Source organism: Papilio xuthus, unplaced genomic scaffold, assembly GCF_000836235.2.
Source record: "Papilio xuthus unplaced genomic scaffold, Pxut_1.1 DF826945.1, whole genome shotgun sequence".
Taxonomy (NCBI): Eukaryota; Metazoa; Arthropoda; class Insecta; order Lepidoptera; family Papilionidae; genus Papilio; species Papilio xuthus.
The window spans coordinates 9,439,553-9,452,438 of NW_013531704.1; the positions used below are offsets into that span (position 1 = coordinate 9,439,553).

At 46.9% G+C, this 12,886-nt stretch overlaps 2 protein-coding genes across 2 annotated transcripts in view; both read right to left on the bottom strand.

Annotated features, from left to right (window-relative positions):
• Window positions 1-1,684: 1,684 nt before the first annotated feature.
• On the bottom strand, window positions 1,685-7,065 carry LOC106120996 (sodium-independent sulfate anion transporter). The gene is made up of 10 exons (XM_013316468.1): window positions 6,543-7,065; window positions 5,949-6,119; window positions 4,714-4,934; window positions 4,135-4,288; window positions 3,874-4,038; window positions 3,460-3,621; window positions 3,007-3,107; window positions 2,627-2,812; window positions 2,379-2,537; window positions 1,685-1,972 (listed from the first exon to the last, which is right to left on the bottom strand). The coding sequence occupies exons 1-10, from the start codon at window positions 6,856-6,858 to the stop codon at window positions 1,685-1,687; spliced, it is 1,923 nt and encodes a 640-aa protein (XP_013171922.1). The 5' UTR covers window positions 6,859-7,065.
• Window positions 7,066-8,533: 1,468 nt separating this feature from the next.
• Window positions 8,534-12,886, bottom strand: part of LOC106120997 (uncharacterized) — a 17,140-nt gene continuing 12,787 nt past the window's right edge. Inside the window, exons 12-15 of the mRNA XM_013316469.1 lie at window positions 12,831-12,882; window positions 12,598-12,693; window positions 9,809-9,987; window positions 8,534-9,056 (exon numbers count right to left, since the gene is read on the bottom strand). Coding sequence (XP_013171923.1) covers window positions 8,999-9,056; window positions 9,809-9,987; window positions 12,598-12,693; window positions 12,831-12,882 — 385 coding nt within the window. The 3' untranslated portion in view covers window positions 8,534-8,998. The remainder of the gene's footprint in view (window positions 9,057-9,808; window positions 9,988-12,597; window positions 12,694-12,830; window positions 12,883-12,886) is intronic.

A 12,886-nucleotide genomic window follows, 5' to 3' on the forward strand; every position in this document is an offset into this window, starting at 1 on the left:
TCATTTTTCCTAGACAGTAATACATGTCTATTACACAAATATATTTTTTTAAAACGTAAAAAAAAATCGTCCATTTAAGGGTTAATTTGTAAAAATACATCTATTTTAATGCACAGATAATTAAATATACACATGTCATTGGTTTTATTATTGTCTAACAGATGGCGTTCAAAACAGCGCAAATTGTAATGAAATAGGTAAAATCTTCATTTCTTTAAATATAAAATAGAATTTTGTAATTGTTAAGGTATCTTCTATATATAAATTGAATTTACTGTGCTGAAAAAGTAAAATTTTCTTAGTAAAGTGTACCACAACCTTAAGCATTGTGGTACACTATACTTGTCACTGAGGGGTCACTTTTCTTGTTCCCATAAACTGTTTCTTTCTATTCGTCTTTCATTCTTTAAAATCAAATGAAAATTAACCTTTAAATCAAAAATTATGGTTTTGACTGAAATGAAATCATTAAACTAGGCTATAGTTTTTTTTACTAATCCATAATGCAGGTAACTAAATTAATGTATAATTAATGTATAGTTGGTATAAAAGTGTCATAACATCCTTTGGCAACAATTGTTATATTAATTAAGTAATTATATGAGCGAGATACTTTGTAGCGTTTGTAAATTCATTGGTGTTTAGCCAATAATAAGTTTTTGGTAGGTATTTTAAAACTCGATTCTTGTAACTATAATAATATATTGTATATGTTATAATTTAGACGAAGATTAAGGAAAAAAGGTTTCACAGCGAATTCGATCGAGACAGAAAAAATCCAGCTCCCTATTAAGTCCATGCTTTTGCATTTTCGTTTCATACTAAAAAAATTATAATTTATTAGCACGGTCCCTATCAGTGGACATCAAAGGCATTGTGAAAGATGAAAGTTCGATCGTAAATCTCTGATATATCAGATACGTGAGTGACAGTAGTGGTGCAGTCGTGCGGCCGAGCGGTCGTGCGGTCGTGCGGTCGTGCGGCTGAGCGCCGGCGCCGCGTTGCTCCGCGGAATAAAACACGTTATGTATTTTATACATTCAAATATCTTATATTTATTACATGTATTACCTCATATTAAATCTACAAATTTAAGGATCGTGGTTGTGCGCTGGTTAATTACAAAATATATTTTATTTTAAATTTTTCACTAGCCCGCGACTCCATCCGCTCGGAATGGATAAAATCTAATTAGTGGCCTATGTATTCTTCCAGACGTTGTTCTACATTTATCCCAAATTTTAGCGACATCCATGCAGTCGTTCCGGAGATACCCTTAACAAACATCCATCCATCCATTCAAACACTCGAATTTATAATATTAATAAGAAGAGATTTAAGATTAGTAAGATAAGATTTAATTACAAAAAAAATTACGCAATGGATTAGGATTATTTACTATTAGTTTGTTCGCTTGATGCGACACTGACGACCTCCATATGTTCACGTAGTGCCAGCAGGCAGACACGATGCGGTAAATATTGTGAGCGCCGATCTGCTCGCTCCACGTGGAGTAGCAACTTTGTTAAATATTCGTGTAACCAATAACGTGAGCTTAACATAAATGTAATCTTCATTTGCTGTCGAGAAATAAATAATTAAATTAAATAAATTGTACACGGAGACTAGAACCGGAGAATAATTCGTAGCGAAGGATGTTATCTGGACGCGAGTAGCGTCCGTGTCAGACGCCGCCGTCATCGCGGGCCAGCAGCGCGGCCGCCTCGGGGGCGCGGGCGGGGCCGGGTGTGGGGCCGGGGCCGAGTGCGGGGCCGGGGCCGAGTGCGGGGCCGGGGCCGGGTGCGAGTCCGGGAGCGACGGCGTCCAGCGCGGCCTGAATAGAGTGCGCCCGCAGCGCGCGCGTCTCCATGCCCTCCACCTTCTCCAGCTTCTTGATGACGTCCGTCGATGCATTGTAGAATATCAGAAGCTTATTGTTCTCTTTGAAGTTTTTGATCATCTTCGCCAGAGCCTGGAAAAGTCGAAAACGAGAATCGGTCGAACGAAGCCTTTGCCATATCGTTTTTGAAAAATAGCAACGAACGTCGTAAAAAAATAGCGGTTCAATTCTACTTAGCAACATTCCGGACGTGGCTTCATTTCGAGCACTATTAGACCGGAGGATATTCGGAGGCCGAGGGATTGGTTGTACTCGCATTCTGCGCGATCGTATAAATGCTTATATAGTCAGCAGCGGAACCAAATTGATAAATGTCACTCGAGACGGGGGCAAAAATGTTTTAGCGCATGGTGGCGCGGGGTGGCGCGGGGTGGCGTGGGGTGGCGCAGTGTGGCGCGGGGTGGCGCGGGGTGGCGTGGGGTAGCGTGGGGTCGCGCGGGGTGGTGTAAAATGGCGCGGGGTGGCGCGGCGGAGAGACCTGCGCGGCGGTGTAGTCGAGCATGGCAAGCACGCCGCAGTCAAGCAGCGCGGCGTGGTGCGCGGCCGCCGCTCGCTCCACGCGCTCCGCAAACCGCGCGCAGTTCAGGTAGAGCAGCGCCCGCGTGGGCCGCGCGCGCACCGCCTCGCCCCACGAGCACTGCAACACGCGATACATCTCTGTAGTCCTCGTCGAGTATCGGTGGCGGTAGCGGCAGCGGTTCGCTGCGTGCTCTCTAGCACTAGAACCTTGACTTTGTGCAGATGCAGCGGCGCGCGCTGCAGCGCGAAGTGCGTGGCGGCAAGGCCGGCCAGCGCGCCGCACAGCACGGCCAGCTCCACGCTGCGCCACACGCCCACGCCGAAGGTGAGCGCTACCACCGCCAGCTCGCGCCGGTCGTGCCGCCACAGCCGTAGCGCCGTCTGCCAGTCCACCTGCGACCGCAACACCTCACTCGGTCACGTCGTCCCAGACCCCTGCCAGATGTATTCTGTGCGATCTTTTAGATAGGATAATTTACGGTAAAACTCGGCAACCGGATCGACTCCTTCCGCGGGCCGACTTGAATCATTGAGACGGAGCGCAATTGCAGATTTAATCGATGTTTAAAAGTATTTTTGTGACTCACCATAAAGATGACGGCGCAAACGAGCACGGAGGATATGCAGGCCTTCGGGATGAAGTGGAAGTACTGCGCGAGGAACTGGAGCGCCAACAGCGTCACCACCCCTGCACACACCGCACCCCCTCTTCTCAATCGGATCGTCTATACCTACTTATACTGTGGCAAAATCGACCCTCACAAATGTCTCTACCTCCCCCACAAAAGATGTAATTATCGTGTCGTCGCTCGTTGTCAAATGTTACGACTGATTTTAGAGTTTAAATAACAGTAAGTGACCTTGATGAAATGATCGTGCCCGGCACACAAGTATGTGGAGTTGTGTGGGTTGTGTGGGGTGTGTGGGTTGTGTGGGGTGTGTGGGGTGTGTGGGTTGTGTGGGGTGTGTGGGTTGTGTGGGGTGTGTGGGTTGTGTGGGTTGTGTGGGGTGTGTGGGGTGTGTGGGGTGGGGCGAAGTACCTGCATAGAGGCCGGCGGCGGGCGTGCGCACGCCGCTGGAGTGGGCGACGGCGGAGCGCGTGAAGGCGCCGCAGGTGGGCATGGCGCGCACCAGCCCGCCAGCCAGGTTGCACAGACCCAGCGTCACCATCTCCTGCGCCGCGTCCACGCGCCCGCCCTCCGCTGCACACCACCACGACACATTAACCCCCTGCACTGCCTGCCCGCCCCCCGCACTTCAATTCGAGTGTCGTACCCGAGCAAACCTGCCGCCGATGTCAAATGGACCGCTTTTGACCGGCGCGGGTATAAAAATATAGATAGAGAACAAATAAATGTAGGGAAGTCTTCGGGCTCGATATTTAAGTACGAAAACGGCAGGCGGCGGTGGTAGAAGGCATTGAGGAAATTTGTATATGAAATGTGTTTGTTTACAGAAAGCTTTGGCGATGGCGATGTTGGCGAGCACCATGACGAGCGGCAGCAGGAGCACGCCGGCGCCCAGCTCGCGCACCATCTCCGCGAAGCCCAGCGTGCGGTTGCCGAGCTCCGCGCTCAGCGGGGGCAGCCGTAGCCGAGGCAAGCCCGCCTCCACGCGCCCTGCCCTCGTACCACATCGCAATGTTGTTCAAATTTATTACTAATATCGATGGTCGGCTTGTCGGTGTATCAGCGTGTCGGCAGAGGCGGACTCACCGCTGAGGCGCAGCAGGGGACGCGCGGGGTCGTGCGTGCAGTAGGCGAAGGTGGCGGCGGCCAGCACGACCAAGGCGTTGCGCCCGATTGATACCAGCCACAGCGCCTTCTTCAGCTTGCGTCGCTTCGGACCCACATTTACGTCCTTTAATTTCTATATAATAAATAAAAAATTGTAATCATTTTTATAAATTCCAACCAAAACCAGCTTGTAAAGAATCAACGGTACACCCCAGATGAGGGACGCGCAGAAATCCTACAGAATGTGCAAGGGTGGTTCCAGCGCGGGCGGGCAATTCATCTTCTAATATCACATTTTGCTCTCCGGTGTTGTCATACAGAATGAAAGCTATGACAAAATGTATGTACTAATACAAGTGTCACTGAATATATTCTACATACAAAAACTTTATTACTCAGTCCGCTGAGTTGTTATTTTTTTGGAAATAAAATAGACAATGATGTCACCAAGTTGAGATGTGCGTGGTAACGAGATAGCTGACGAGTAAGGTAAAAGATTTGACGGGAGTAAGGCAGTGGGGTAGTGGGGCAGTGGGCCGACGAGGCAGTGGCACTCACCCGCAGCAGCAGCAGCGTGGCGCAGCAAAGCAGACTGAGCAGGCAGTCGGGCAAGCGTATGTCGCGCCACCGCGTCGCGATCAGCGCCACGTTCTCCGCCACGCTCTCGGCCATGAAACTCAGCCCCAGCAGGCCCTTGAGTTGCGCCACCGTGATGATGACCGCCGTCGCCGAGGTGAAGCCGCTCGTCACTGACGGCGATATCAGCTCCACCAGGAAACCTGCGCCCACGCCAACACATGCGTCCGCGTCATCATATAATAAAAAACAATTATTTAATTGCATCATTATTTATTTGCACTTACAGTCAAAGAATGTTGCAGTGTTCCACTTTCGAATTAAAAGATGAAAAATTCCGCCCCTTCTTACAAAATAACCGAATATGTAGGAGCGAGTTGCGCAAAGGACGACATAATAGTAAAAACGGAATTAGTCGTGTACCTTTTTCATACAGACAGATTTGGATTATTGGATATTGTTTCAGTTCGTCGTCTTATTGCTTGTCGCTTTTAAGTTTCTCCGATTGTACATAAGTACCTAAATGTAATAAACAAACATGAGTAAAAGGAAATTTGCCCGTGCTTAGGATTCGTGTAAAAATACACGTTTGTCTGTTTGCCGAGCGCGAGCGCTGCCGAGCGGGCGGCGGGCGGCGGGCGGCGGGCGGCGGAGATAAGCGGCTTTGTGTCAGTCTTATTGCGAACAAATACACATTACTTATATTGTACTCATATAAATGTTTGTTTTACAAGTAACTGCCATTATATTCAAGATTATTTAATCAAACGGTCAAAATAAAATTAAACTAAAATCCTTTTCAAACTGGCAAGGCTATTAACGAGCAAATTAAACGTAATATATTTGCTTACTAACTATACGAACATCGCGGTGTAACCAGGGCGATCAGCAACGCGGCGGCGCGCTGTGAATGAGCGTCTTAGTACTTGCGTGCGTGGAGTGCGGACACATAATGTGCTTCAGTAAAAGGCATTCGAACACTATATTCTTATTCCTTTTATCTCACCACTTAGTTAGTTAACAATCGAAATAAAAATGAATAATGCAGTACAGCATAATGACCGTGTACCAAATGAAAACTGCACTGTGAGCTAACCACTCGTAGCGTTGGACGTGTTTAATAAAACATTCATATATCCATCCAAATTGTCGCATTATATAATACCTACTAGGTAATATTGTGTTTGAACAGTGTGTAAATAAAATGTATGACTCACCGAGCTGCAGCAGGCCCATGAGCAACACGAAGCCGCCCGACAGGAAGGTGAGCAGCACGACGAAGTCTGCGGGCAGGCCGCGGCACGTCTGCAGCGTGAGCAGCGCCATCAGGCTAGTGGGCCCGATGGACACCTCCTTCACCGTGCCCAGCGCCACGTACAATATAGTACCTGCCCACCAATGCCATTGTCATACTTCAAATTTCTGGCTTTCACTGCTCTACAATGATTTTGCAACTACATATTGACGTTAGGCATATTGCAACATTATTGGAGCTGTCGCTGGCAGCTCGTAGGGGACGAAACCGGAGGAGCAGTTGCGCCCCTACACTCCCACCACACAAAGCTCTTGTGGTTAATTAAGTCCAGCGCGAGTTACGCCAGAACATCGACAAGATCTCATCTAAAAGTGAGATAGTATGGATTTGGTGGGCGAGGCAACTGGCCCGGCTGAGAGTAGGTGCCATCGGAGTTCTACAAGCGACCTCACGAGCCATCATCGGCCGCCAATGTCACTAGACACCAGGAGCCGCTCACGAAGCGATAACTTAATAATAGGACTCGCATCGGGGACTCAACAGCAAGGAGACAAACCAATGAAAGCCGAATAGAGTCCGTATTGCGCGGGGAGATTGGCGAGCGCGGCGTAGGCGATGCTCTGAGGCACCAACATGAGGCCGAGCGTGACGCCCGCCACAGCGTCGGCCGCGGCCGTCGCGCGCGTATATCGCCTCGCCCAGCACAGCACGGGCAGGCGCCGCGTCAGGGCCGCCCTCCAGCCGCGCACACCTTCCTGCTCCTCCACCAGCGATGTGCCCTCTTCAGTGTCCATGGCACCTGGCACGCTGTCCAGCGCTCGTCCTCGCCGCACGGCACGCTCGCACACCGTGTCGCGACTGACGCCGCGCATCGCTCACATTATCTTTAGTAGGAACCTTTGTTGCCGCAAGTAAATAAGATAGCGCGACGTTGACAATTCTCTCCTGCTGTCTAATGATTATCCCGATATATTTATTAATAAATATACGTTATCTTTATGTGTGTATGTCTTGTGTTATGTATTCGCCAATAAAGGCATTGGCGCTTCGAAAGCGCGGTGCTGCAGCTCGATGCGAGAATCGTACGTTTTTACTAAAATAGCTTATAAGTAGTTTTAGTCAGTTGGTTAAATAGTTAATAACTTCAATGATGCTATATATGAACATAATGGTAATTTACGAAAATAAAAGTGCAATATTGATTCCCAAAGTGGTCCAGTCGACCATTAAGTCCTCGGAAAACCCGGCGGAGGTGCACAATATCGAGAAATAAAGTTCAGATACTCAGCTATACACTAAAACACACTAGTTGGTTCCGGCGACTGCGTCCGCGCGAACGATCTACTTTCAGAAAACTAAAAACCCTGCTAAGTAATCTAGTGGTGTTTTAGGTGACATATTGCGATACAATTTCCTTGAAAACGTTTTATATATTTTCGAGTAATTTCAATTATGAAAAAATATGTCTTCGTATATATCAATTTTGAAAAAGGAGACGAAAGTGTGCTTTCTTCCCCCTTCTTTATTAGAGCTTTAATATAAATAATAATTTCTAACATTTTAAAGGGGTTTTATATTAACTAAATGTGCTAATGTTTTTACATAAAATGAGTTCTTATTTTAGAATATTCATATTTTATTTAGCAGGGCTTTGGAAAGTGTTCATCTACTCGAACAAACCGAAAAATTGTTTTTTTAGTATAAAAAGTATTTGTGAGTTCGAATCGAATTTAGAATTTTACTTTGTACCCTATGGCACTATGTAATAACATCTGCACAAAGCACATACACATACATGCTGACATCCCTACGACACTCCGCTTCCCCCATCTAGGTCGTCACAATGGACCTGACATGCAGTGGCAGACTTTGTTGTAAATAATTTATTTATATGAAAACCAAACTTTGCTGTGTGACTTTATAAGCAGATTGGGCAATGTAAGCGGAGATAATAAACGGATTCTACCAAGATTCTACTGTATATACAAACCCACATTCATATGCGAGAAAAACATTACCCTTTTGTCAGTTTGGTACAAACCAGTTCTTAGCGAATGCATATTATTTATTTATATTATGCAATAACATACTATGTATGTGTGCAACCTTTCAAATCTTCAGAGCCGTAGTGTTACTTATATTAGAACTGTGAATGTTAGGCTATATATTTGTTAAAAGGTTTCTCCCGAACGGCTGCATAGATCTCCATGTACAACAGTATATTTTTCTTTCCCATGCATTCTCTCATCCCAAAATCCACATCCAATTCCCATACTTTACTTATAAAAAACGGGTGGAAAAGAAAAGAGGACTAAAATTTAGGTCTCCGGAACGCCCACTCATCAGACTCAGAGAGAGAGAGAGAGCGAAGATGTAAAAGCGGGCTCTACAACTGGCAAGGTAGTCAGTTTCTTGTTTTATTTATATAAGGAGAGTTGCCAACAGCTTTCCAACTGAGCATGTGATCGGAGCCTGAGCTCCCCCCCCCCTCTCTCCCTCCCTCCATGTTCAGCATCGATAGAATCACCATGTTAGAGATAAGGATAATCATAAATAAATAGATAAGGCAATTTTAGCACCATACACTTTTTTATTGATATACAAGAGCAGACGCCGGCGCAGGCGGCAGGGCAGCCCTCGTGTCCCTCAACCCTATGCTTTTATACTATACCCTATACTATTTATTCACGTATTCACATTTATCCCGTCGTTATTAAAATTTTACAAAGATACAAGAGGAGAATAATAAGTTACGCTCTGACAAATATTTTAAGATCGGAGGCGAGCTCCCGCAGAGTGAGCTGCCCGCTCCCGCTCCCGCTCCCGCTCCCGCTCCCGCCGCCGCCGCCGCCGCCTCACATCACTTCACCTTATACATTAGTAATAGTATACATCAATTACATAATTACAAAAAACAAACGCTAGTGGTTACGGAGGAGTCCCCGACACGCAGCAAGCGCCTCACGCGCCTCACGCGCCTCACGCGCCTCACGCGCCGCACGGAGAGGCGGCTTACTTGACCTTCTGCAGGATGAGGTCGATCTGCTCGTCGAGCCGCGGGCTGGTGCCCCTGCGACCGCACACGATACAAGTCAGCGGGCGCCGGGGGCGAGGGCGCGACCTCACTCCCCCACACTACAGACAAACCCCCGCAGTCGCAGACGCCTATTTACCTATTTATCTGTTCTTTTAATCATTTATTCTTTGTTTAATTTTGAAACAATTTAATTTCAATTGTTATTTAAAAAACAATAACTGCGACATTATCATTCATTCGGTCATTCGGTCATTCGGTCATTCCAAGTTCTATGAGAACAACTATCGATTTTATGTAACCTATTTCTACTGAATTATCGAAATAATATTAAGGTACAACACAACGCGATCACAATGCAATGCAATGCAATGCGATCACCGACATTTATGTATTTTGTCGTCGCCTCTGTGTTGAATACATCTTTGTTCTGTAGTTGCCGTTTATTGTTTAAATAACATTTTTATATTTCCGGTATTAAGTTGTCATTCATGTTGGTGTGACACTTTGAGCGATGTTGAAGTTGACAAAACACAAACTTCAGCGACTGCCGCAACTCCGCAGAGAAAATAAGATCTTTCAAAAGTCGCAAAAAAACTCAAAAAAATTCAAATTATTTTTGCCAAAGCTTGCAAAATTACTTGTTAATTTTCACCGAATGAAAGATCTCGGAGGTAACAAACTGGCGTTCCATATTCGCGGTGTACATATATAGAACGTAATCCCTGTCGACTGCGGAAGTTTTGCTGTAGTGGGGGGAGAGTGGGAGAAGAGGGCGAAGAGGCTACCTGTAGGCGGCGGGGTCGGGGCCCACGACGGCGACCAGCTGGGGCACGTCGGGCGAGTGGTGCGCCAGCCGCGCCAGCGCACTGCATGCGCGCCACACGTGCTCCTCGCTCGCCGCCGGCTCCGCGCGCAGCAGCTGCAGCGCCGCCAGCGCCAGCTCCGCGCACACCTCGTCGAACACCTGCCCCGTCACGTCGCCCCCGCACGCCGCCCCGACACCGTGCAATTGTCAAATCGATCACATTTTATAGTTGTAACAAAAATCTTAGCATACATCTAATAGTACTAAAAGCATGGGAATAGTAAGTTGTAGAAAGTTCTCAAAAATGACATTAGTTTCGACGATACGCATATGTTAAATAAATGTAAGAAGGAGCGGCACTCAGGCGCACCACTTCGACACTCAAGGATACTGATGTATCGGGTGTGGCCGAGACCTGCGCACCTATGACACATGCGCACGCCACCCTTCACCTCATTGTCGACATCTCGCGCCTGCGCTCACCTCGCTACACTCAACTATACCAAGAGGCCGATTATTCCTTTCTTACATTACCATAAAAGTCATATTTCTCCGAAGAGGTTTTGTAATAATGTTGTTGCACTCGGTCACATTACTTATGTACGTATCATTTGATGTGCGAGTGTGAAATACATTTGTGAAACGAAGTTGTTACTGTTGTTGGCGAGTGATGATGTCGACACTATCGCTGCGTGACAGTAATCACCGGCTAATATTGACAAAGAGCTGAGCGCGGCGGCGGCGGCTGTCATGTCGCGGACGGGCGGCGACAGCGCCTTTTCACAATTAATTGTTGTATATACTAAGAAATAAGAAAACAGAGATATTTCACAGATAGCGCAATTATTACGTCTCCAACACTGTAACAATACAATAACCGCAAGGTGCGCGGGGACAGTCGAGGTCAGCCGGCGAGGGAACGCGCAAATCTTTGCCAAGGTGTACTCAGATAAGGCTCATCACATTAAACATATTTACAGATCTATTTTCAGAGCAGAGGTTAGCCGGCGCAATGTCACGGCCACCATTATATGTCTTTCTGTTCTAAGAACGTCTATTAGATTACTCCAACCATTTCTATAATTAGTCTTTTAGATTCGATTTTAATGTATGTCGGTGGCGAGAGCCGAGCTGTGCTCGTCGCAGCTACGTCGCGCCACAAACATACGATGCGCAAATGCGCAGTTTGTATCATAACAACTAGTTGTAAGCTTTGTAAACATGCTTTTCCTAGATCATATTATCGATAACTGTTACTTTATCTTGTGCTGAACAATACAAGTTAACAAGAATGTGGCTTTACGACATATTATATCTGCGGGTGCCTATACGCCTAGAAATAAACCCATCGGAAATGTCTTACGATAAGTAAACTTTTGCATGAAATGAATATTTTTAATATGAAGTAAAATAGTTAAGATTAGAGGTGAGCAGGGGGAGGGTAGGGCGGAGCTCGATATGTGGGGATTGGGTGTCAGAGTGCGCGGCGTACCTTGCACTTGGCGGCGGCGGGCAGGCGGCCGCGCACCCCGCGCCACGCCGCCAGCCGCTGCAACAAGCATCGACTGCACACGTGCCTCGCGTGCATCACATGCCTCATGCACCGCACGCGCCTCACATGCCTCACGAGCCTCACGAGCCTCACACACGGGACGCAGACGATCGCATCGACCGTAGACAGACACGGATTTGTTCGTGAAGGAAACGCATACCTCATCGTTTTTTAAATTTATTATTTTCTTAACTTTTTCTATCGGTAAGATCGAAAAATATTATTCATATTTCATGATTTTATTAGTAATTCGTACTTAATCCATTAGTGCATAACGTTCAATAAATCGGACGCAAATAAAATTGTTATTTTATGAGTTATAAATATTTTACTAACCGTTTATTTTTTTAAACATTAGTGTAATATATATTTGAAGTGGTAATACTGTTGGTATGACATTCCGGGAAGCGATTTATCGGACGGGCTATAAAATCTAAACTTTACTAAGGTCACAAATAAGTAAGGCGGCTCGGCTCGCTCGACACCATGCCGCAAGAGGCACCTGCAATAAGTTATCGCGTCGGATACTCGACATCCACCCAGTGAGGGATCAGAGGTGGCAGCAAGGCGCTGACTGCATTCGATTACATTAAAGAAAAGGATTCTGTTGGTGGAGACAGAATTGTGAGTTGCAGTGAGCAGTGACAGATAAGATGGCAGATTCCGTCGTTGTTAGATTCACACTAGCGAGCAGTTACGTGGGGGAGGAGGGTCTAGCCTAGCCGTCAGTCTGACAAGACAAACAACAAATAGCGGTTCGATAGTATTTTTCAAATCGCGCGTCGCCGTCGCGTCGGCGGCGACGCTAATCTCGAGCAAACACAAATCGTAACAGTTTGTGGTAGTTTTCCTCGAGCCGCCGCGAACGCTCTCCGCGCTCAGCAAATACACATAAATGTAGCACTTTCCTACCTGCCTTACGACTACTTATGATGGGTGTTTGTATGTGTGTAAATACACTGTGACCACCCACAGCTTCAACGACAGACATGGCATTAGATTCATCTTCTTTCCCGAAGTCTACTATATATACATCGGCATAAAACATATATGGTGCTAGTGAAATTATAAAAAATTGCTTAAAGAACAAGTTCAAATCTCAATCGCAAAACTAATTCGTGTATATGGTGAAGGTGGCGATCTGGGCTAGGCGGTCAACTAGCGCGTGAGGAGGAGGAGGTGGAGAGCGCGGGTAGGTGGGGGGAGAGGATACTGACCACGGTCTTTACCTCCTTGGTGGCGACGTTGTAGAGCAGCGCCGTGCCAGCCTCGCGCAGCTCCGGCTCCTCGCTGAGCGCGCAGTGCACGCACACCTGCATCACACGTCACCTCACGTCACCTCACGTCACCTCACCTCATCTCACACTTCTCTACTTGCCGATATAACCAGGTATAGACAGGATGGTGTGTGAGGTGTGTGAGGTGTGTATGAGGTGAGTGAGGGCAGCACCTTGGTGGTGACGCGTATGTTGGCGAGCATCTGGCCGTGCGCCTCCCACTCGCTGA